The sequence below is a fragment of the Dipodomys spectabilis genome, unplaced genomic scaffold, assembly GCF_019054845.1.
Source record: "Dipodomys spectabilis isolate Male_0828 unplaced genomic scaffold, ASM1905484v1 ptg000240l, whole genome shotgun sequence".
NCBI lineage: Eukaryota > Metazoa > Chordata > Mammalia > Rodentia > Heteromyidae > Dipodomys > Dipodomys spectabilis.
The window spans coordinates 1,755,519-1,779,844 of NW_024870917.1; the positions used below are offsets into that span (position 1 = coordinate 1,755,519).

Below are 24,326 nucleotides of genomic sequence, written 5' to 3' on the forward strand. Positions count from 1 at the left end.
GCAGGGGCAGGAAAGTCTGTGAGACTCTTATCTCCAATAAACCACTAGAAAACCAGACGTGGTGCTCTGGCTCAAGTGGTAGAGTGCTCGCCTTGAGCTGAAGAGCGCAAGGGCAGCGTTCAGGCCCAGAGTTCAAGCCCCACGACCGACCAAAATAAGTAAGTTGTCTCACTATTGTTCACTCATTAAAATGAATGTGAAGTTCAAAATCAGATTCAACCAGTACCCTGGGCATTAACAAGTCATGCTATTTAGACTGAGACCAGACAAAAGGATTGCAGCAAACACATGGTAGTTATGTATTAATTAGAAGGAAAAAAAAAAAAAGAGACCAACGCAGTGAGCCAAGCAAGTCCACTCAAACTAAGAGGATTCACAGAACCTGGAGCCAAGAGCCAGTGGCTCACACCTGCCAACCTAGCCACTTAGAAGGCTGGGCTCATAGGATCCAGGTCTGAAGCCAGCCATGCCAGGAAAAACCCAAGAGACAAGTATCTCCACTTCACCACCAAAAAGCTGGAAGTAGAGCTGTAGCTCAAGTGGTAAAGCACCAGCCTTGACCAGAAAAAGCCAAGCAAGAACACAAGGCCCCAAGTTCAAGTTGGTTCAGTACTGGCACCAAGAGGGACAGAGGGAGGGGGGAGGGAAGGAGGGAATGCAGGAGGGAGGGAATGGGGAAGGGAGAAAGAGGGAGAGAGACCAAACCTCAAATCTGGCCCTGCATTGTCTTTAGCATCTTCCTTGGTCAAGGATGTCTCAAACTCCTTAGCCAACTAGTTACCCAGCACCTTCCCAGCTCCTTCAGGACCACCCCATCTCTCCTGCCTTAGACAATTCTCACACTAGCCGCCTCCTCCTCTGAGAAGCCCTCCTCCCCCCCACCCCACTCCTTATAAGGTTGGGGTATTTGGACAGTCAAGCACCTCCCCACCCCACCCCCCAAACCCCAGGCCTGGATCCACCAAAAATGGAGCTGTGGCTCAAAGTGGTAGAGCACTAGTCTTGAGAAAAAAAGAGCTTAGGGACAGTGCCCAAGCCCTGAGTTCAAGCCCCAGGACCAACACCAAAAACAGAAACAAAAAAAAAAAAACTTACTTTCTCTACATCAACAATCAGGTGCTCCGGACAGGCAGAACAAGCCTTCTCCTAACCACCCAGCATTTCTAATTCCCATTTCCCATAAAAGAACCCCAAGTCAGCCAGGTGTGGCAGTACACATCTGTAACCCTAGCAACTTGGGAAGACACAGGACCAGACAGAGGTCCAAGGCCAGCTAACAGCCGAGGTTCTCAGGAGTGTGATTTTTTTTTTTTGGGAGGGGGTCTGGTCGTGGGGCCTCAACTCTGGGCCTGGGCGCTGTCCTCAGCTCTTCAGCTCAAGGCTAGCGCTCTACCACTTGAGCCACAGTACCACTTCCGGCTTTTTTCTTTTTGCTTATGTGGTGCTGGGAATTGAACCCAGGGCCTCATGCAAACAAGGCAAGCGCTCTACCACTGAGCCACCTTCCCAGCCCTGAGGGGTGTGATTCTAAGTGAGTACAAGGCCCTAAATTCAATCCTGCTACCACTGGACAATGATTTTCAGAGCAGTCTGCTCCAGAGACCTTAACATCTTGTCCCAAAAGGCAAAGCTGCCACTCTACCGCAAGGCCCCCTGGGAGGTGAAGGTGTGGAAGTTCCAAGTTTGGGCCTGGGCTACCTCTGCAGATGAAGAAAACAGCTCCTCATCCTCAGAACTGGAAAACTAAGGGAAGGAGGTTGCACTCTGAGGTGACCAGAAAACACCAGGTGGACTGAGGTTACTTCTGAGAGGTTATGAGAAATGGTGTCTGAGACTGCTTTAAAATCCTCCCAGAAAAGCCAGATGCTGGACTCTCAGGCCTGTAATCCTAGCTATTCAGGCTGAGATCTGAGAATCAAGGCCTGGCCAGACAAATCTAACAGATTCTTATTTATCAATTAACCAGCAAAAAGCTAGAAGTGGAGGTGTGGCTCAAGTAGTAAAGTGCCAGCCTTGAGAGAAAAAGGTTAAGCAAAAGCATGTGGCCCTAAGTTGAAGTAACAACCTCCCCCACCACCCTTTCCCAACACAAAGACCTCCAGGAGGGGTATGGAGGAACACAGGGACCAATTTATACTCACCTACTGGAGTGTGCGTGTATGCGCGCATATGTAGTTGCATTTATTAACAGTTAAGGAAAATCATAACAGGGACACAATGAAGACCAAAAGCCAAAATTGCAAAACACCAAATCTATATTTACATCCACATAACATAACTTTAAGCTGAAGTATAAATAAAACAATGTCTACTGTTTGACAACTTAAGTATCAACAATTAAAATAAATCAAACTGGGATGAAATAAATAAACAAAAATCCAACGAACTGTACCTCTACATATGTACTGTTGTCCCATAGGAAAAAAAAAAAATACAAAACCAGTAGTATCCCAATAGTTAATACTGATGGACCAAAAAATAATAATATTCTGAAGTACAAAGGGCTGTCAAAAACCGCTGGTTTCCTGCACTCAGAAATGTAGTTGAAAAGGAGAGATCTGAAAGCCCCGACTTCAGCAGAACACATACTGACTTATTTTCAAATAGATTTGGTGATTTTTTTTTTTAAATACAAGTTGAATTTCAGCCCGCTATCCTCACCCACCCTTTAAGATTTACATTTATAGCCACAGCAAGCTTTCTGTAATACTCACTGCATTAGGCAAAGATCGAGTCAATCATCTTGCAAATGTGTTAATCTTCAAAAATAGGATATAAAAGTGCAAAACTATTGAAACAAAATCTAGACTATGTACATATGGCTCAGCTTGACAGGGAGAGGGAGCAGCGTATGCCTCCTTCCTCCCACGAGGCCCCGCTGCGGTGGCCGAGACCACCGCAAACTATCTCCCTGGAACAGGGGAGTTAAGACTTCTGCCAACACCACCTTGTGTTGCATAAAGAATAAAAAAATTTTTTTTAAAAATCAAGATTCTTTAGCACTTTACCCTTGTTCTGTGGAGAGGACTGAGGCAAGGAGAGGGAGCAGTGCAAAGTTTGTTTTGAAAGTTTCTTAATAAAATAATTGGGGTGCTAAGCCCACAAGCTGCTGAACAAACTCAGACACGAAAGGAACTCAAGTTTAAAAGTCTCCAGCAAGCCAGCTGGTGTAGGAACTGTGTGCAGAGGGGAGGAAGGGAGAAATGCCACTGCTTGTAGCCCAGAAATTGGGGACCGCGGGTCTGGACACAGCTAACTGCTCTGTGCCCCAGAGGCTCAGGCAGCCAGCCCAGCTCGGAACTGATGTGGCTCTGGTGCCCGGGCCCTTGTTCCCCCCACGCAAACCTTCTCTTCCCTTTCAAAGTGCTTCCCAGCCTTTCTGACTCCCCTGCCTCTGGCAGCACTTCCATGCTCATTCAGGCAGCAGCCCCCAGCCCCCCAAAACTGGACTTCCTAATCAATGTGACCTGATAAAAAAAAAAAACAAGAGTGAGCGCCCCATGCGGTTGCTTCCCAAGTAAAAGTCCCCTCACCCGCCCAACGCTGCCCAACAGGCCAGGGCCAAGCTCTGAAGCAGCCCTCCAGAGAGAGGCAGGCAGCACTTCCTTCTGGGAACTCTTTCATTAGGACCACAAGATGGGGAGGTATTGGCTGACACCGATCCTTGATATTTGTTAAACAAAAAAAGACAAACCGCAGAAACTGCTCAGAGCACAGAGCTCCATAGGGAAAGGAACACACAGTATCTAAACAAGCAGGTTTACAACTTAAGTATTTACAGATTTTACCTGAGGTGCAAGAATTAGGTTCTTCCTCCCGTCCCGCCCAAGTGATTTTTTTCCCCAGCAGCATAAGTATGCAAAACTCCACTTATTTGGTCAATTCTCACAAGAAAAAAAAAAATATTCGGGGACAAAACAGAGTTCCAGTCCCCACTTGTACTTGTGTACAGCCAATGTCCAACTAGTTTTATTGCTACTTGGTACGTGAAGAGAACGACATTCTGAACTGTAGTGTTCCTCTGTGCACCTCACACATGTGCGCATGTATACAATCACAGCTTATTTCAGTAGCTTTCACCACTTTCTTCAAAGGACAAACTAAAACATTTTCCCGGAGACTGTGAACTTGTATCCAGCAAGGCCTGAAGAGACAAAAGGTTCACCGTGATTTAGATAAAAATCAGTGTGGGTTAGAAATCAAAACTTTCGAATGCAATGGGATTGGGAATGCTATGGGCGAGTGTGAGCGAGAGCGAACAGCGTGGTGCTAGGACACTGAGTCACTGGGCCATGTTGGGCCACCACAAGGTCCTTCTTGCTTTCACACTTAGTGACTACTCCCTGCATATGAGGCAGCAGCTTTGTGGGACACGTTACCCACACTTCCTGCATCCAGGAGCCTCAGTAATAAAGCAGTGAGTCCAAGCGTAACCCTGCGTGCACATCCCTGACCTCTGTCAAATTTTTCCTGAGCCCGACTCTAGTCATACATCTGACACACAAGGTCAAAAACCCCAGCTCCTCCAGGTACAGATCTGAGAAGGCTTTGTTGGTTGGGGGGAGGGGTGGGCGCTGCACGTGCACGCACATGCACATGTGCCAAGCACTGGAGCTTGGTGCTATCTCTTAGCTTTTTCTGCTCATGGCTGGTACTACATCATTTGAACCATGGCTCCACTTCCAGTTGATTGGAGATAAAAGTCTCACAGACTTTCCAACCCCGGCTGGCTTCAAACTGTGATCCTCAGATCTTAGCCTCCTGAGTAGCTAGGATTATAGGTGTGAGCCACTGGCTTCTGGCTTGAGAAAGCTTTGCGCAGCTCAAGCCAGAAGGCTGAGCCCAAGATTGGACTTGTGTGAACACAAGGCTCCTGCTACAGCCTGGGCAGGTGACACAGCCCCATCCTCAGTCCCCACTACACAGCACTGGGCCAAACACTATTTTAGCTGTAGGCTATGTGGCCTGTCACAGCTAGTGGGTTTGCTGTTGTGGTAGGGAAGCAGCCATATTCATTAAGTAAACAAATAGGCCTGGCTGGATTCCAATAAAACTTTATTGACAAAAACCACCAGGTGGAGAGCTGGTTTGGGGATCCCTGTCCTACCAACACCTGCTGCTGGAAGGTGGATTAAATGACTGATGTTGAAGCACATCATTCAATGTCCAGCAAAAATGGACTTCGAGTGACGTCAGGACAGTTATTCCTATTATCACCAAGGTCCCCCACAGACCCCTCTGAGCTCTGAAACACCTTCAAGTAAATGAACTACCTATTCTACTGGAGAACTAGACAGTTTATCTTCACTTAAGTAAAACCAATACACTATAGTTAATGAAAACATATGCTTACCTTTTTCTCAATAAATAGGAATTCAAGTTGTTTTTTTATCATTTGGTCGATAATGGGCATTCCCGATGAAAGTCTCATAGTTCCTCTTCTGTAGCATGCTGCTAGATAGGTGCTGGTAGGACACAGGTCTCTTTCCTGAAGGGAAAAAGTGTACATACAAAGCATGGACAGAGGCTCAAGCGACTGGCAAGACAAGTCACACACAGTGAATTATTTAATACAAACACTTAGGAACCCAGAATTTTAAATCATAATAAAATTAAGGACCTTCCAGACTGTCATCAGGTAAGAATTAAAAAGAGAAGGACAGAATAAAGCACTTCAAACCCACATGTGTTATGAAAACACCAGGTAGGGTGGAAAGGGGGGAGGTGGAGTGGGGAAGAAGGCCCGTTTGAGAGGATTTGATGGCTGGACTCTGGTGGCTCTCATCTACAATCCTAACTACTCAGGAGGCTGCTATCTGACAGGGACTGCAGTTCAAAGCCAACCCAGGCAGGATAGTCTGTGAGACTCAGAAAACCACAAGTGGCACTGTGGCTCAAAGTGGCCTCTGGGGCAAGTGCTTATTCTCAGTCTTGCACCAGAAGTAAAGTGCTATTTCAAAAAAAAAAAAAGTGGCAGAGTGCTAGAGTGCATGAAAAAGCTTAGGGACAGCACCCGGGCCCTGAGCTCAAGCCCCACAACCAAAACAAAAACAAACCAAAAAAATAAAATAAAATAAAGGGAAGAGAGGACGTGACTTACAAACCTTCTGCTAGCTTATTTGCTTGCTTTCTAAGACAAAGTCTTGCCATGGAGCCTGGACTAGCCCCAAACTCAGGACGCTTTCTGCCTCAGCCTCAACTGCCAGACCTGGCCTGGGCAGTTTTATTTCATGCCCCTTTTTGAGCACCAGGGTGGGAAGTAGACATTATTAATCGAGAGACAGCCAAAAATTACTTCATCATAACTTTAATGAAATCCACTGGAGTGTGTGAAAGCAATTATTTTCCATGACACCAGGCCAGCTGCCAAGTCATCCTAGATGGGCACTGCCACCACACAGAGCCTTCGTTCAAATCCACGCAAGCTGGAAGGTCAGGAACCAGCAGCTGCCCCCTATCCTGAAAGGGAAGGTGCTACGGGGAACCTGGTCTTCGGACACCTCCTTGCCACCTCCGCAGCTGGCTACAGAACATTCCGCAACAGGAGCAAACACTTCCATGGGGAATGCTGCCGGTCCCCTCCAGGCTCCCTGTTGGTCTGGTCATGGGAAAATAAGGCCAGCTCTCATAGTCACTCAGTAGCAAAAACCAGCGGGCAGTGGGGTTCTAGATGCATTAATGCCAAAAAGGCAAAAGACGGTTCCTACTTACTGCTCTGTACACTGTGGTGCTTACTAAGCAGGGTCATATGGCCTTCTAGGAATTTATGGACCAGCCAGGGGCAAGGCACGTGGGAAGGACCTCAAATCCCACAGGGGACAGGGCTGGACTTTTGAGTATACACTGATATTCAAAGGAAGCTAAGCACGGTAGTGCACACATGTGATTCCAGCCATCAAAAAACAAAGTAAGAGGATCACAAATTTAAGGCCAGTCTGGGATAAAGCAAGATTGTCAGGCCAGGTGCCGGTGGCTTACACCTGTAATTCTAGCTACTCAGGAGGCTGAGATCTGAGGATTGCTGATCAAGAGCCAGCCGAGCCAGCCGAGCCCGGGGGGGGGGGGGGGGGGGGGGGGGGCCCCGGCGGCAATGAATGTTCTTGAGACTCTTATCTTCAGAAGTGGCACTGTGGCACAAGTGGTAGCTCAGGGACAGCGCCCAGGCCCAGAGTTCAAGCCCCCCAGTCAACAGAAGGTGGGGGGGGGAGAAAGGGGGGGAAGCAAGGCTTCTCAAAAATTAAAAACCTGCTTAGAAGATGGAATACAGAGGAATGTGGTTCAAGGCCAGGCCAGACAAAAGAAACTCATGAGACTCCAAACTGAGCCGAGGCTGTGCACAGCGCTGCGCTGCGCCCTATCATCAGAGCTCCTGAGAACAGCCGTGATGCACACCTTGACCCCAGGAGCTGGCGGGACCTGGCCTTCAGACACCCACCATCCTTGCCACCTGCACAGCGGGCTCCAGACACTGACAGGAGCAAACACGCCCATGGGGAAGGCTGCAGTCCCCCCAGGCTCCATGTTGATTGCAACCCAGGCTGACCCCAGCCTAATGTGAGACACTGTCTCACAAAGAACCATGGCAAAAGTGGCTGGAAGCATGGCTCAAGTGACAGGGCGCCTGGCTATCGTGTGTGAAACCTTGCAGATGGGGGGGAAGGGAGGGGTAAGGAGGAGAGGGGAAGGAGGAGAGGGGAAAAGGAAGGGAAGGGAGAAGGGAGGAGAGGTATAAGGGAGAAAGAGGGAAGGGAAGGGGAGGGTGCAAAGGGGAGGAGCTGTAATGAGGCACTGAGCAGCAGGGGAGGGGAGGGGAGGGGAGGGATGGGACTCTCACCCACACCACCATCAAGCCCTGGCCCTAGTCATGGAAGAGTTCAGACTGTTGCCTTTTCCAACCCCCGAGTGCTTCCCTTGGGCCCCAAAGACAACCAGGGCTCAGCTGTAGCACTCTGGCCTCAATGCAACTAACTGCACCCCGCACCCGGCGCCCGGAGCCTGGCAGTACCTTCAAGCACTGGGCTGGGGGCTGGCGGCCCGGCAGGGCGGCAGGCGAGCAGCGGCGCTGAGCCGCTGTAGGGCTTCGGCATGGTCAGCACGCTGGGGGAGTCCACCTCTCCGGAGCTCAGGAGCCGGGGCTTGGGGGGCAGCACACACTCCTGCGGCAGTAGCGTCGGGAGGCTCCTGACCACCGGGTACTTGGGGAGCTCAAAGCCCCTTCTGCCATTAGCCCCGGGCTGCTCCACATCAAGGGCAACCACACTGGACTTGAGTCTTTTGGGGAGAGGCTCCCCAAACTCGGTGCTCCGTTTGCAGAGATAGTCTCTCCCAGAGGGTGCCCAGGACCCATCAGCCTTTGGGGTGTGGTCGGTGGAACTGTTGCTGCTGCCGCTGCTGCTGCCGCTGCCGAGGGGGGCCTGGGAAGAGGCAGCAGGCAGCAGCTTCACCTTGGCGTCAGGTCTTTTCGATTTCTCAGGCACAGGAGAGACACTGGGCTTGGTAAATGTCTCCGATGGCTGCTGCCTGGCTGCCCCAGGACCCCCAACACTGGGCAGTGGCCTATGCGACTTCAGGTTACTTGGTGCTAAAGTGCTAGAGTCCGTCCCTGAAGTCGGGGGGGCCTTGCCTGGCCCTGAGGAGCCCTGCCGCCCCTTCTCAGGAAGCAGGGATTTGGACTGCGCTGGGGGAGCAGCCTTGGACTTGGCTTTGTGGAAACTGGGCAGTGGAGGCACGTCTTTGCCCAACAGGGCAGGCGGGCAGCCGGTCCGCCGGCTCCTCAGCAGAGACTTGTTCCTGCAGCTTTTCTGAATGTCCGGGTTGTACTTGTGCTCCAGCCTCTGGTGCATCATGAGCACTTCTGGATAAAAAGTTTTAAAGGTACAGAATGGGCAGGTGCTGCTGGGGATTACACTTTTACTCAGAGAGAGTGCAGAGCAACTAGGGAGGACCCCCAGGGATAAGTTCAAAGGTTTCTCCTGACAATCCAGGCTGGGCTTTGTTGGCTTGCGATCAGCTGCAGTAGTCTCCGGCTGCTTCTCTATGTGGCCTTGGTGGCCCCGCAGAACGGCACTGCTGTCCACAGAAGCCCCACCTGCTTCTGATTTACAGGTGAGGATGCTGGCCTGAGGTTCACCCCCTGACCTCTTCTTCAAAAGGTCCAGGTAGGCAGGGGCAGGAATTCTGCTCACTTTCTCAGTGCTACTGCTGGCTGCACTTTTATGGAAATCCTGAGTATCTCTGTGTGCTGGTGGCGGGACTGCACTGCCCAGAGCATTCTCAAAGACAGACGGCATCTCGCGAAGCTGCTTGGCAGGCGGACTGCCTTTACCATCTTTGGCACCATTGAAATAGCGCTTTACATTTTTGGTCTGTGTGCTGTCGGCAGGTAATAGTGCATCTTCAGCCTCCTGGCCTTTACCCTCGCTCTTCACCTCGGCAGCAGTGTCAGCCACCTGTCTGTCCTTGTGGTGTCTCTCCAGGTGGTACCTCAGAGATGTCTTCTGGGCTGCAGCATAGTCACAGAATTCACATTTGTATGGTTTTTCACCTAAAACAAGAAACATCTCTGTGTTATCAGGTTGTGAAATGCACCAAAGTCAAACTTGAGAAAATCTGTAAGAGCACACCTGGCTCTTTCCTTTCCCTCTCCACCCAGGATTTCTCAGGGCTACACTGCTCAACACCCACCATCTGGAAAAGCCTAGAATGTGAGCACATTCCTCACTAAACAAAGTAAACAATGCTGTTAGCTGATTTACCTTTGTCCTAGTCTCTGAGAAACACAGATTATCACACTTCTTCAGCTAAGAAAATGGATATAACAAATAGATGTAACGTTGCCCAGCTTGTACATGAACGAGGACACACTCAGATCCACTATGCCAGAGTTACTTCCACGACTACAAGATATGCTAGCTTCATTCTACATTGTCAAAAATAGTTTAGAAAACATGTAGCATTTAAAAATGTCAGAGGGAGTGCCATTGACTCACACCTGTAATCCTACTCAGGGGGCTAAGATCTGATGATTGTGGTCATGAGACGCTTATCTCCAAAGAACTAGCAAAAAGTTGGAAGCGGAGCTGTGGCTCAAGGGGTAGAGCACCAATATTGAGCAAAGAAGCTAAGGGTCAGCACCCAGGCTCTGAGTTCAAGCCCAGAACCAGTACTGAATGAAGGAATCCATCAGCAGGTAGAGTGAGGTGTGTAACCTACATACCCCTGTGGGGATGGGAACAAAGTCCTGCAGCAGTGCTAACTCAGCCTTAAACACTATTGCTCACTTTGCTCTTTACTCATGGGCAGCGCCGCAATGCCACAGACAACACACCTCAGCTCTTACCCACTACAAGTGTTAAAAACAAAGTCCTTTACCTGTGTGCGTCCTGAGATGAATATTGAGGTAATAGTTGGAACGGAAAAACTTTCCACAATAACTACACTCCCTCGAGGATGCGAGATGCTTTACTTTTCCTCCACCGTCACTCTTATCTTAAAGCAAAAACAAAAGTTTTTACGTAAGACAGCTGAAGCACGTGAACCAGGCACTGTTGTCCCAAACCTTCTTGACATAAACATTTTTATTTTAGTGCTGGGGTAGAAACAAAAGTCTTTTTGCCTGTTTCTGAGCTTTTTTGCTCAAGGCTGGTGCTCTACACTTGGGCCACAGTTCTACTTCCAGCTTTTTGCTGGCCACTTGGGGATAAGACTTTCACTGAGTTTCCTGCCCAGGCTGGCTTTGAACCGCAATCCTCAGATCTCAGCCTCCTGAGTAGCTACGATTATGAGCCACTGGCGCCCAATTGAACTTTTTTAAGTTTTATAATACATGATCACTTGACAGACAGGAGAAGGACGGGCAGCCTCTGTACATCTTCTCCACAGGCAGTGTACAGGACCAGGAGCCCCTGAAGGTAGAAGTCACCTTCTTCAGAGTCAGGGCTTTTGAAACTGAGTCAGTGTAAATTATCAGCATTCCTAATCTCCAGGAGAAAAGAATCTTTCTTAGCCTAAGATCACACCAGTTTCCACTAGAGGGCAGCAAGCACAATCTAATCAGGCCAACACTTGGAAGTTTGAGAACACAGACTGTACATAGTCCACCAGCACTTCAAAGGAAAAACTCTACCTGACAGGCCAAAGACTGTCCCCTCTGACACTAAGACAGTGGGCCTGATGTGCAGAAGCCCACTCTAATTAAAAGGTCACCAAGGCCCCAACCCCACGTCAGTCCTCCAACAGATAACTAGCTATAGTGCTGTTCAATACCAGCATGAATACTTAGTTCTAAAAACTCCCTACTGAGGATCATATTTACACATTATTACAATTAGAAGTGACTGCAAGCCTGTTAATCTCTTAAAATTTAGCATAATCAGGGCTTAAGGGGAGGACAACAGGACAAAAACTAGTCAGTTTGTAAAACTCTCATTTTCAATTAAGAGTTCCCTGGGGGCTGGGAAGGTAGCTCAGTGTAGAGCGCCTGCCTTGCATGCATGAAGCCCTGGGTTCGATTCCTCAGCACCACATACGCAGAAAAAAAAGCTGGAAGTTGGCACTATGGCTCAAGTGGCAGAGCGCTACCCTTGAGCTGAAGAGCTGAGGGACAGCGCCCAGGCCCAGAGTTCAGGCCCCACAATGGGACCCAAAAGAAAAAAAAAAAAAAAAGTTCCCTGTTCCTCCTCCCAATGCTTCATCCTAGACCCCTTACAGCTCACAATTCTGAAAGGCAGCCTACCACAAGCCCCTTCAATGTAATAAACACAGGATTTACAGGCTCCATTTCACTAGAGCTCACTCTCAGGAAGGGTACAAGAGACAGCCCTTGCCCTAAAAAAAAAGTACCAGCAAGACTTTCAAAATTCTTAAAAGTAAACCTAAGCCTGTAATGCTAGCTACTCAGGAGGCTGAGAGCTGAGGATCACCATTCAGTTCAAAGCCAGCCTGGTCAACAAAGTTCCTAAGACTCTTATTTCCATTAACCACCAAACAGAAGTGGAGTTGTGGCTCAAGTGGTAGAAAGCCAGCCATGAGCAAAAAAGCTCAGGGACAGAATCCAGGTCCTATGACAGGCACAAAAAAAATAATAATAATAATAATAAAAATTAAAAGATTAAACTTAGCCAGTAACTGCTTGCTCATGTTTGTAACCCTATCTACTCGGGAGGATGAAATATAAGGATCAAAGCCAACTTGGGCACAAAAGTCTGCACAAGCCCTCAGTTTAAGCCCCAGGATCAGCACTGGCAAGGGGGGTGGGGAGAGGGGAAGGAAACCTAAAGAAAGCTAGACTCGGGCTGGGAAGGTGGCTCAGTGATAGAGTGCATGAGGCTCTGATTCCTCAGCACCATATAAGCCGAAAAAGCCAGAAGTGGCACTGTGGCTCAAGTGGTAGAGCTCTAGTCTTGAGCTGAAGAGCTGAGGGACAGTGTCCAGGCCCAGAGTTCAGGCCCCATGACCAACAAGAACCACAATAAAAAAGACAACAACAACAATAAAAAAAAAAAAAAAAAGCCAGACTGATAGTACACTAAGAGAACCTTGAAACTTTAAAGCTACCTAACAACACAGATGTAGAAAAATCCATTTCCTACGTGTCTAAAACAGAGGTGCCTGGCTCACTGCATTTTCCCTGGGTTTACACTTTGTTGAGTCTCCTCCCTCCAACTGTGCATCAGAACATCTGTCAGATCATATCCACAAAGTAATGGAATGATTGTCTTCGTTTTAAAATGAAAGATGTGACATTTCCACCACCTCCTACCCTTTTTTACAATGCTAGAGAGGGAACTTTTAATAGCCTGGGGAAGAAGATGGGCTGAGAAAAACAATTTTGCAAATAGGGAAAATAGAGCAAAGAAAGGTTAAGTGGCTCACAACTGGTCGCAAAGCACTGGGACAGAGCCAGAAATGATGGCCTACCTGTGGGCACCAGCGACTGGGCATCCTATCCCTGACTATCTGTCCCCAAGGTTCCCTACCACCTACCAACATTGGGCACCTCTCAGAAACCCAAGGTATAACACTACCAGGAATCACAGGGCAACTGGATAGGGCTGTGTTTATACCTGTGATGCCATTAGCTTTTCCTAGGTTTCTAGAAACAAGATTTGAGCTATGCTAAGTGCTGGATGCCTTGTCCCTGGTCCCTGGAGCTCAACATACCACTAAACTTTTTTTTTTCTTTTTTCTTTTCCTTTTTTTTCTTTCTTTTTTTTGCCAGTCCTGGAGCTAAAACTCAGGGCTTACGCACTGTCCCTGAGCTTCTTTTGCTCAAGGTTAGCACTCTACCACTTGAGCCAGAGCACCAATTCCGGCTTTTTCTGTGTATGTGGTGTCAAGGAATTGAACCCAGGGCTTCATGCATGCTAGGCAAGCACTCTACCACTGAGCCACCTTCCCAACCCTTACTAAACATTTCTGATGGAAGCTAAGGGACCCAAGTCAGTTACGTGACCATGAAGAAAACGTGAGTGCTAGCCTAAGGGACCAGCTGGTGACAAGTCCAGCCCACTGTGCTGCCCACATCTTCCTAGGTCAGAGTTCTCAGAAGGCTTGAAATACAGATAGCAAAGCTATATGGAAAGGATGCAACACATCTGCTCTTAGCTCTTGGAAATGATGCTCCTCATCACTAACGTGTGTCTCACACAAGGGGTGAAGGGATACATTAAACAGCAGAATCCCTATTTCACTATTTCAGCGGGTCTGAGACCCAGGTGGACTCCTTTGCCTTAGATCATGCCACCAGGCTAGGCGCAAGATGTACAGAGGTAGAGGTCTCAGTTTACATCTAGAAATGTCATTGGCATGCTGGCAGGTCTTCTGAGCCAGTGTGAAATGAGCTTATATCGCCTAAATTTTACCAACAGACCATTCCAGTCACTTAAGCATTTGTTACCGGATCCTGACCACCAAATGATCAGGCAAGTGATCAGAAAGTAACAGAAGACTGTCCTAGCAAACCCTGGCTCTGCCTGGCAACCCTTCCAGTGTCTCCTGTACCCACAGAAGCCTGTTTGGAATAAATGCACGGGAAGTAGGCCTGCCTAGGCTTGGTATACGTGAGGTAAGAAGGAGTGAAGGGCAGAATCCCTCCCTCCTGACACTACTGCCTTTCTGGGCCAGGCAGTTCTTTGATGGAGATGCCAGCTCACTTAGGCATACCTAGCAACACCAGAAATATCTCCAAACATTGCCAGATGTCACCCGGGAGTCCCAGGTGAGAGCCAGGGCTGGATGGTTCTAAAAGAGACAGATTACAAAAACATGTCTTTGGAACAAAACATAAAAAAATAAATAAAAATCACAGAATGTCCAAGGAGAAACTCTGAGAAGCCAAACCTTTTGGCACAACCCTGTTGCTATCATACAAGAAAGGGATGGGGTTAAGTGACTCCACCTAAAGGGTGTGTGTGCCAAGGTGCTTACCCAATTGGAGCCCTTCAGGGAGCCCGTCCTCAGATCCGTCTTCAGAGCCTCCTTCCCCACGGTCGTCCAGAGTGGGGGCAAGGTCCAAGGAACAGGACCCAGGCTGCCTGCTGTCCGCGGACATGGGGGGTGAGCCCGTGTCAGTTCTCCGGTCCTTCTTGTGCACTCGGGAGTGCAGCACCAGCTGGTGGTAAGTCCGGAAGGTTTTGCCGCATTCAGAGCAGTGTGTGGGCTTCTCCTTGTTACTGGCCAACTTGGCATCAGTGTCCGTGGAAGGCACTTCACCACTGGCCTGTCTGGCTTTTTCCTTGTCTTGTGAAAAGCCCGCACAACCACTTTTATTTGTTTTGGACTTTCCGGACCCTTCTGATTTATTCCCATTCCAAATTTCTCCCAGCTCTTCTTTCTCGGAACACGAGTCGTCATTGTCAGTGCTCCCTTCGTGCCCGGATTCCTTCACCTCCTCCTGGGCGATGGCAACCTTCCCCTTGGTGGCCAGCTGCCACGCCTGGTAGGTGGTGAAGGGGTCCAGCTGAGGGATGCTTGCAGTGGCCTTCCTTGTGGTCTCAGGGTGGCACTTGGGCCTTAAGTTTAAAAACTGCAGCAGCTCTTCCCTCGGGGATGGGAATGGAGAGGGCATTCCCTCCTGCCAGGCATCAATCTGCGTGTTGCTGGCAGCGGCAGTGGCTTCTTTGGTGTGCATCTTGCTGTGCTCAATTAGATTCTCTTTATTTGGAAAGAGGAAGCCACAAACCATGCAGATTTTGTAAGGTGATGTGATGCTCACGACTGCATGTGCCTGGACCACCTCATTGATGGTGGCCGGGCTGTCCAGGCCCTGCTGCAGCTTGCTCCTGGCACCTGCCTTGCCACTATGGGTCCGCATGTGGTTCTTCAGAAACCAGGGCTCCTTGAACCTCCTGCCACACAGGCTGCACCCGTACGTGAATGAGTCCTTGTGTTTCTTCATGTGCGCCTCAACATCAAAAGCCACGCCGAACGTCTGCCCACACACCTCACAGCTCAGTTCTTCCTTTTCTGTGCAATTTTTGTCCTTCGGGGGTTCTGCTCGCACCCGACTTTTATCAAGAGGACTGAGGTACTCTGCCTCCACGCGCAGAACGGCAGGCTCGCACAGAGTGGGCCGGTGCTGCAGAAAGACGTGGTTGTTCAGGTCCTCCGACTGTGCAAAGGTCTGGCTGCAGAACATGCAATCCAAGGGCACATAGTCTTCTATCTGGATTATACTTTTCTCCTGACAGGCTCGGAAAGGAACCACAGCAGCCCCTTTGAATGACATGGCATTATCCACCTCCATCTGGGGGCCAAGAGACCCCCCAACGACTTCTGGCCCATCTATGTACACCAGGAGGGACTGAGTTGGCATGTCTCCTGTTGCTTGAGGACTGGATCTAAACCAAGAAAAAAAACGCTTCGCTGGAGAACTCCTGGGGTTGGAATAAGGCCACTTGGAAGACTTATCTGTCACCTCAGCAGCTTCTGCTCACCTCCAACACTAGGACCAATACGTATGACACAGTTCAAAAGAAAGCATCTGACTTATCCTCCTAAGTTTGGAGAAACTCAGTGACGTCACCAGCCACTCTCAGGGTGCAGAGAAGACTGCACACTGTGCTTTACATTGGACTTCGCACAAGTCTTAATTCCATTGAGTCTCCACTGACTGAGATGTGGACACCAGGTTTCCAAAACCTAGAGGGGGGGAAAATAACAAAACTAGTTAACAAGACTAGAAAAGAGAAGGCAGTGTATCTGAGTCAAATGGCCTACCACGGCACAGAGGGACCTCATACAACTGTCTCACCTCTACCTAACCCCTATCACATCCAGTTAAACATGTCTGTTCATTAAACAAGCAACGTTCTGTCCAGTCAGTACACTTAAGTGTGCAGAATTTCATCTCGTCAAAAAACTTCAAAAGCCAAGGCATCTGTGGCTCGTGCCTATAATCCTAGTTACTTGAAAGGCTGAGATCTGCTCTCAAGTAGTTAGGATTGTGGTTCAAAGCCAGCCTGGATAGGAAAGTCCATGAGACTCTTATTGCCAATCAATCACTAAAAAGATGAATGTGAAGATGTGGCTCAAGTGGTAGAGTGCTAGCCTAGAGCAAAATGCTAAGGGATAGCAACGACCCTAAATTCAAGCCCAATTATAAGCAAAAAAAAAAAAGAAGAAGAAGCAAGCAAGGAAGGAAGCAGCGAAGGAAGGAAGAGAAAAGGATACTTTTAACGTGGTACTTCACTCTTAAGTTTAAAGGTCAAATAAGTTGAGTGTGGTATACACAGAAGCTGACAGGAACACACACACACACACACACACACACACACACACACACACACACACACACACACACACGGGAGGCCTGGGATCCTGTGTACATATATACATACACACACACAGGCACACACACCCACAAAGTATAAAGACAAATTATCATATTTTGAATGCCACTACAAGGTGAGTATACATCCTATAAGCCTCCCACATTGCAAGCTGTAAGAGTAAAGATGACGACAGGAAACCACATCTTCAAGCCAAGTGCCAATTGATTTTCTATACACCCACAGACAAGGCCCAAAACATGGTACTAATTAGGAACCATCCCCAAAATCCTCAGCATGGCACTCATCCTGAGAGAAGGCATTAGACAGATTTGGGTCCCTGCTTATTCTAAACTGCAGTCCACTGTTCAGCAAGCATCACACCAGACATCCCAGTCCAAACAACAAACAAGGAAATATGCAAACAAAATCTGTACGTGGTGAATGCACATATTCATGATAAAACCCACAACAGAGCTGTTTCTAAATGGTTTAGTTTTTCAGCAGAAAACAGGTTTTATCATCTTTTTAACCTACCTCTCCCATTATGGCTGGCCAGATGGAAAAAGGCTTATTTTATGTAGCTCTGCAGGCCCTTATGGAGAGGTTGATTTTCACTCAGAGAATTAACCTCTCAGGTCAATACTCTCCCCTTTATGGCACCCAGACAACCTGCCTTTCAACACTGCCAGCTACTTTAACACTTAAGTCAGTTAATTCTACCCAAGGAAACAAACACAAGCAAATCGCTGCCCCCCACTGTCACTAGTTCGAAACAAGAAAGCTGTGGTCCTCTCCAGCTCCTCAGAGCTGGGACTGTACGCTTTCCTTTCATTCTCCCTGTTGATCTTTAGTTCTGAATAAACTAGAGACTAACACTACGCTGTACTACAGCTGCTCTGCCCAAGACTCTAGAGCAAAGCTTAGGTAAAGAAAACACTGCAGTTTTATCTCCATTTGTACTTTTCCTCTGTTGTAATCACAATGCAGGATAAACACGTGGGCTGGATACCTGCCGGTGTCACAATACAGCACGGTGCAGAGACTCCAGGTCCAGTCAGCCTCACCAGTGTCACCACCACACCCATGCCCTGAGCCACTTGGTCACTGAAGAACTAAGGTATGCATTCTAGAAAACTTTCTACAGACGGATCAACAACTAGAGAAAATAACTCAATGAGTTCTATACCAAGCCACAAGGACCAATTTCAACTTCAATACAGATCACCATTTATATGTTGGTCTTATAGCACAAGCAGTAAGTATACCAGTTTGGCAAGCATAAAGTTCTGAGGTCAAATCTAAAGTACCTTCGAAAACAAAACTAAGGAAAAAATGTTATCATTCTCTTATGGTCCTATCTTCTTTTAAATGCTAAAGTAGTTAAGACCAAGGGGAACTTTCAGACAGTAATTTTGTTTTGTTTTGAATGTCCTTAATTAGCAAAATCAAAGTCAGCTTAGGGCAAGCCTCGACTTTTTTCTTTTCTTTTTTTTTTTTTTTTTAAATGAAATTTGGCTGGGCTAAGAGCACAGCTCAATGGTAAGAACCAGTATAATCCTCAGCACAGTAGGTGGGACTGAGGGTGAGAAAAACCTGGCTCTCAGTTCAATGAACAATTCAGGGCAGAAACCTCACTTTCTTACTGCGCTGGCAGCGCTGGGGGAGCCTCCTACCTCTCCTTACTCATCAAGGTCACACTAGAACTAGGTGGAGCCCCGTTTTCCCACCAGGCACTGTACTACAACTACCCATCTACAAAATACAGTTTCATTCCAATGTTCATCTCCGAAATCCTCAAATCTCTGGAGTAAGAGAAAGAAGTCTGCCATGGTCTCTAGCTAACATTCTCAATTCCTTCCCTGGAGTGTAGGGTAACACAAGGGTAACACAGTGGGAACAGTGTTATGAAAAAGAAGAGCAAGGAGAGTTCCAGCCTTGCTGTGATCCAAACAAACAAGCTGGACCTGCTACAGAAATCGGCTATGGGTCTGGACTAACCTGAAAACTACAAAACAAAAAACAATAATAAAAAATTTTAAACAGAATTCTTAAACTCTAAAGCAACCAATAATTTAAACTACATGTACACCATTTAAACTAACTGGCTAAGCAAAAATCCTTAAAGTGGTTCTAATAAATACCTAGATCATATCAGAAATAACCAAAACAAAATTCTAATGTAATTACTAATAACAACACTTCCCCCCCCCCACCCCACCCCCAAACAAAGGAAATGTACATACAGCCTTCCCAGAATCCCCCAGGCTCTCTTCTAAGCACAGAAGCAACAGTAAGCCCATGTGGCGGCTGATAGAAGAATTGTCTTTCCTAACAAAGAAGTGGGGGTGTTAAATACCACCCTACAACCCAAACGATTTTACCGGGCAGGACAGTGAGCATCCAGAACGCACAGCAGGCTTATTGAAAGGTAGTTTGTAAAAACACTTTATGTTTAAAATAGTTTAAAACCTCTGCTCAGGTAAACAGTTGCCCTTCAGCCATAGGCACGGGAGTCAGGTGGTCCTTCAATACTAATCTTACATTTTGAGACAATACTAGGGCTTAATTTACTATGTGATTACTGACTTGCTTTTTTTAATGTACCACAACATAATCTTTGAAATTCGCTAAGAATATTTAAGTTACTACCTAGACACTGATTTGGGATGAAAGCTACTATACATACGGTCTACCACTACATCTCAAGACTATATAAATTAGCAAACATTAATCATACATTGCTTAATGAAAAGTGTGTTAAGTTGTACTGAAGTACAACAAATTAGGAGTAACCATCACCTTCCTGGCAGTGACTCTTCTTGGGAAATAGTATTCTTTACATACAGATTGTAAGTTATACCACCTTCAGACAGCAATAAGATATTTATCAAACACTGTCAAAAACACACAAAAATTCTATTCATCTTTACTTTTTCCCAAATTAGCCCTATGCCCAAATCTGTGGTTATTTAGTAACTGAAGTTAAAACTGCTAGTCTCCGGCCAATTCATCTGGATCCTTCTAACTATAAAATTACTTCCAAGTTCTGGTTATGAAACTTCTAAGCCTCCTGTGAGTTCTTTCTCTACATTCACATACACTATGTCCTTAATCCCCTTCCTCAGAGCAGTTACTGCACAGAAGCAATCCAAACCGGTAACCTCACACTCTCAACTCTCCTGCAAGGAAATCACTGAGTCACAGAGAGCTAAATGATCAACCCAACTTCCCTCATAACCTGTGGGAAAAGATGCTTGAAGCTGACTGAAAAGGATTTAAATTTTCCAAGTTTAAATTCAGGATTACAAAGCAAATCTCCATATACAAAACAAAAACAAAAACCTGCTCAAAGGCCAAAACATGGGAAAAGCCTAGAGAAAATAATCTCCATTTTCTCAGAACTACACAAAAATACTCAGCCCAACAAGGTGAGGTGAAAATACAATAAAAATCCTAACTAGAAACCTCCTGATTCACCCAGGTCAATCTGGCTCTGCCAAAGGCTTTTCCTGGGAACTTAGAACTACATACACCTTTCATTTTACTTTCAGTATTATCAATGCTGACAGTCTTCCGCCAATTCCATCTTGATCTGGAAGATCCTTAAGGGATATAACTTAATTTTTAACTAGGCATGGTGAAGCACTGCTAACAGTGAGTTTCTGCTGATATTACTTTTACATAAGGGAGTACAATCGTCTACATTTTGAAAACTGACAGAATTCTGTCTGAGGGAAAACACAACTTCAGGAAATGAAAGAGCCTAGCTGTTTTATCATCCTCTTCACCTGTTCCTTAACCTTCAGATCAGTGCTGGAGGTGTTTCTCTGTGGGTCACACAAGCCAGCACATGTAGATGAGCAGTAACAGCCCATTAGCAGGCACCATGCTCAGAGTAGACTGACTTCCTTCAGGCCTGGCCAGGAATGTCTAAATTAGAGCAATCTAACTAACTTCAAGTTAAACACAAGCTCAGGCAACACTTATAGGCCTAGGATCTTTCCTTAACAATATCTAAATACTCCCCTTTCCCAAATATTAAGACAATAAAAACTAAAAATTAATGTTTATTTCAAGTCACCTGCTTGCTTTCCAAATTAATGGGGAAGGTCTTCTTTTTAGTTAGTAGTAACAATCACTGTTCAGGCCATTTATATAGTAAACTAAAAATGATTTATCCACTATCAAAAGAAAAATTAAACCAATCCTCCACTTTGAACATAACTTTTAAATTATATGGATTTGATAGAGGCAGAACAGGGGAAACAAAAAAAAAAATATCCTATGGCTGACTCAACAAAACTTGTATATGTCTGTCATGCAACCCATTTAACTCCAGGTTAAAGTAATGAACACAAGAAACACCACACAGCCTATTAACCCCAGCCTGAGTGGGGCAGTGCAGGTCACAAACAACTAGGCAAGCTTCCAACCAAGGCTAGGGAGCTAAACCCACTCTGTCCTACAATTTACTCAGCTGTCTATTCAGGATTTGTAATTTTATTTCTCAACTTTATCATAAAATTACCAAACTGGTCCCAAATTTCCAGTAACTCAGTTATATGGGTATGCTGGGCAGGATGTTTACAGCACTGTCAACAAGTGTCCAAATGTAGAGTTCTTTAAGGAACATTGATTAGTGGTGGCAACTGGCTAATGTGGGGGTGGGGGAGGGCACCTCCTTATTTATTTGGAAGACATATGTATGTAAGGACCCAGCTTGCTTGCTCACAGGAACTGTGAACCTTAGAATGGCCCTCCTTCTACTTCCTTAAAGACAGATTTCTATCTGGCCTCATGGTCTAAATTCAAAACCCTTTGCCCTACATACCATTGTAAATTTGTCCAGCTGTACGATGGCTTGGAACAAAAATCGACATCACCTTAACCGAAAAAGCCAGCAACGTTTCAGGAGAGTTTGACACTGCCCGGAGGGAGTCCATTAAATCAGACTTCACAACCTGGCTTCCCTTGCTACTGTCTTTGTGCAACAGTACAGTCTTTCCTCTCCACGTGCCTGTGTTCCAACTAGTTAACACCCCTCCCCCCAAAATCTGGAGATGGGGTGTAGAAGGAAGGCTCCTCTATTGTCCCAAACTTAATTTACATGCTGAACTAAACCCTTCACTGTTTGGAACATTTGATATGACTAGATTTCTTTTAACTCAGTTTTGGTAGCTGTTCTGTACAGACTTTCCAGGTTTTTATTTTTTAATACTCTAGTGATTTTTAAAACCATTCTACATGTTTGACAGTAATATGTAACCTAAAATCTCTTTACACTTATTTTAATCTTTAACAGTTGGGCTTACACAACTGTCTCATGGTTTTCATTTCTATTTATTAATTCTTGCTTGTAAACCTACAGCTACTGTGTATTTATTAGAAGTTCTTCAACTTTTCAGCTTCTTAAACACACTTCTATGGGTTTAAACTAAAATGGGAAACTAGGAATTATTTTAAACACATCGTAGCCAGCCACCTCAAGTATACAACCACAACTTCGGAGACACTCGGAACTGAACAAGTAGAGGCAAAGCTTCATATAAAACCTCTGTAAAAGCACTATTTATTTTGACAAGAGTCAGAAAAATGTAGAACCCTTGTTAAATTAGTAGGTTTTAAGCAGTCAAGGGTCATTAAAGCTACTCCAAAGTTCTTATCACCAATACCATGTTTGTGACAACTGTGCAAAAAGAATGTCACTTGGCAAAATGGAAAACGGCCCATCTTTGGGACACCCAAGGCTCTAATCAAGCTTCTCAGAACAGAGTGCTCTGGCTGGAGAGGGCAACCCGCTGGGGTAAAAACACAGCATTTCCTAAGACCTGATGGTAAGGGAGAAAGGTGATTAGCACTTAGAGCGCCCAAGGAGATAGAGACTCCGAGTCGGCCATCGTAGCCTTAATTATTTCATCAGTGCATAAGTGACTTGATTAAGTCTTATTTTCAGATTTCCTCTAAAACAAGTCCCTAGGAAGGGGATTAGGGGCTCCTAGTCCTCCCTGAGTTTCACAGCCAAAAACGGGGGATTACAAAGAGAATGCAAATCTTCCTCCACCTAAAAGAAAGGAAACCAAAGTCATAGCTTTCACTCCCCTTTTCCTCCTCAGCCACCTGGAGGGAAAAAAAATCTCTGAGATACTACTAAAATACATTCTTCAGGGGGAAAATTTTTCTCCGCACATTTTTTCGAAGTGGTATCTTACTTCCTTTTTTCTAACTAAGAAGTGAAAGAGGATACCAGGAATCCAAGGCAACTGCTCTAACTCCGATCTCACAAGTTATTAAAAAACAAGGGTCCAACTGCCAAGTGGTGGCTGGTGTGGTGAGGCTGGACACTGACTGGACCCTGGGAGCCAATGTGTCCTTTCACCACGGAAAGGCAGAAAGGGTCCCTCTTACTTCCTCCTCATGTATGCAAATGAAGGTACAGTTCTAAAGGGCAGCCTTCCTCCACACACTGAGTCCCCAACGGCCAGATTACTAACCCCATTCTAACAATCCAAATACACTACAAATCTGCATTGTAACAACTGACAACTGGGTTTTCTAAATTCCTCCTTCCTGACTCTTTAATACTTCTGTAACTGAATAAAACTGGCAGTAATTTGGAGATAGGGGTGACTTGAACTAAAAACAGGAGGATTAAAGAAACCAAAACAGTACACTACAGGCTTCAGAACTCAGAACAGTATCTAAAATAAACATGACTTCTCGGAAGGAAAAAAAAAAGTCATCCACCATTAAGGACACACCTAAAAAGTTCTTAGCACACATTAACTAAGCAAGCACAAACTAGTGTAACTGTTGTATTCAGGAGACATAAAGCAATTAGATTTTTCTGCACTTGTCACTACAGACACACAAAGGCTTTTAAGAAACTGGACCTATTACTCATCCTAAAGGCCTTAAAAAACTTCACATTATAAAGTCTGATTTGTGATCAATCAAGGCAGTCCCTCCACTTCAGGGGAAAAGTACAGTAAATGAGAGCTGACTGAGCATCGTTCCCACATACAAAGAGAAGGTGAACAGCCCCTGGAGACCCCTACCTACTGGCCAGGCCTGCTCGGCAGCTGTCTTACCCTGCCTCTCCTTTTGTTGAGCTTAATCTCATGTCAAGTCATTCAACCAACTCAAAAGGGATGAAGACATAATTGAATCAACCTGAACTAAGTCAGACTGGGCTTCTTCAAACATACAGCTTAATGGTTCCAAGCCATCCACCAAACCAGGAAACTGGCCAGGGCCACTCAGAAGTACACAAGGTGTACGACTAACGACCCCCGAATTGGCTCCAGGCCCACTAGGCAGCCTCCATTTCTTTAGTACCTGCTTAGGAATGCCCAAGCCCTCCAGCCCAATGGGGCTGACTCAAAGGTAAGTCGAGGCTCAAAAAATTTCAAAATGGAACAACACACTTGAAACGACCACCCTTTTCTTTGGGACAAAAAAAAAAAAGGTGAGGGGTCGGGTTTCTATTGCCTTTGTATGGCAGACTTTTGGTGGCCGAAAGGGGGGCTTAGTGGTCTCGGCTGGCTGCGGTCACCC

The 24,326-nt window shown here is 46.3% G+C and overlaps 1 protein-coding gene across 4 annotated transcripts in view; it reads right to left on the reverse strand.

The window, feature by feature from the left end:
• Positions 1–2,237: 2,237 nt before the first annotated feature.
• The window catches only part of Znf217 (zinc finger protein 217), a 41,795-nt gene continuing 19,706 nt past the window's right edge, over positions 2,238–24,326 (reverse strand). For 3 of the 4 annotated variants that reach the window (XM_042699254.1, XM_042699253.1, XM_042699252.1), the window contains exons 2-6: positions 14,428–16,140; positions 10,372–10,488; positions 8,006–9,544; positions 5,354–5,488; positions 2,238–4,144 (exon numbers count right to left, since the gene is read on the reverse strand). In XM_042699254.1, the coding sequence (XP_042555188.1) occupies positions 5,376–5,488; positions 8,006–9,544; positions 10,372–10,488; positions 14,428–15,814 (3,156 nt within the window). In that variant the 5' untranslated portion in view covers positions 15,815–16,140 and the 3' untranslated portion in view covers positions 2,238–4,144; positions 5,354–5,375. The remainder of the gene's footprint in view (positions 4,145–5,353; positions 5,489–8,005; positions 9,545–10,371; positions 10,489–14,427; positions 16,141–24,326) is intronic. The other variant, XM_042699255.1, reaches the window with a different exon arrangement.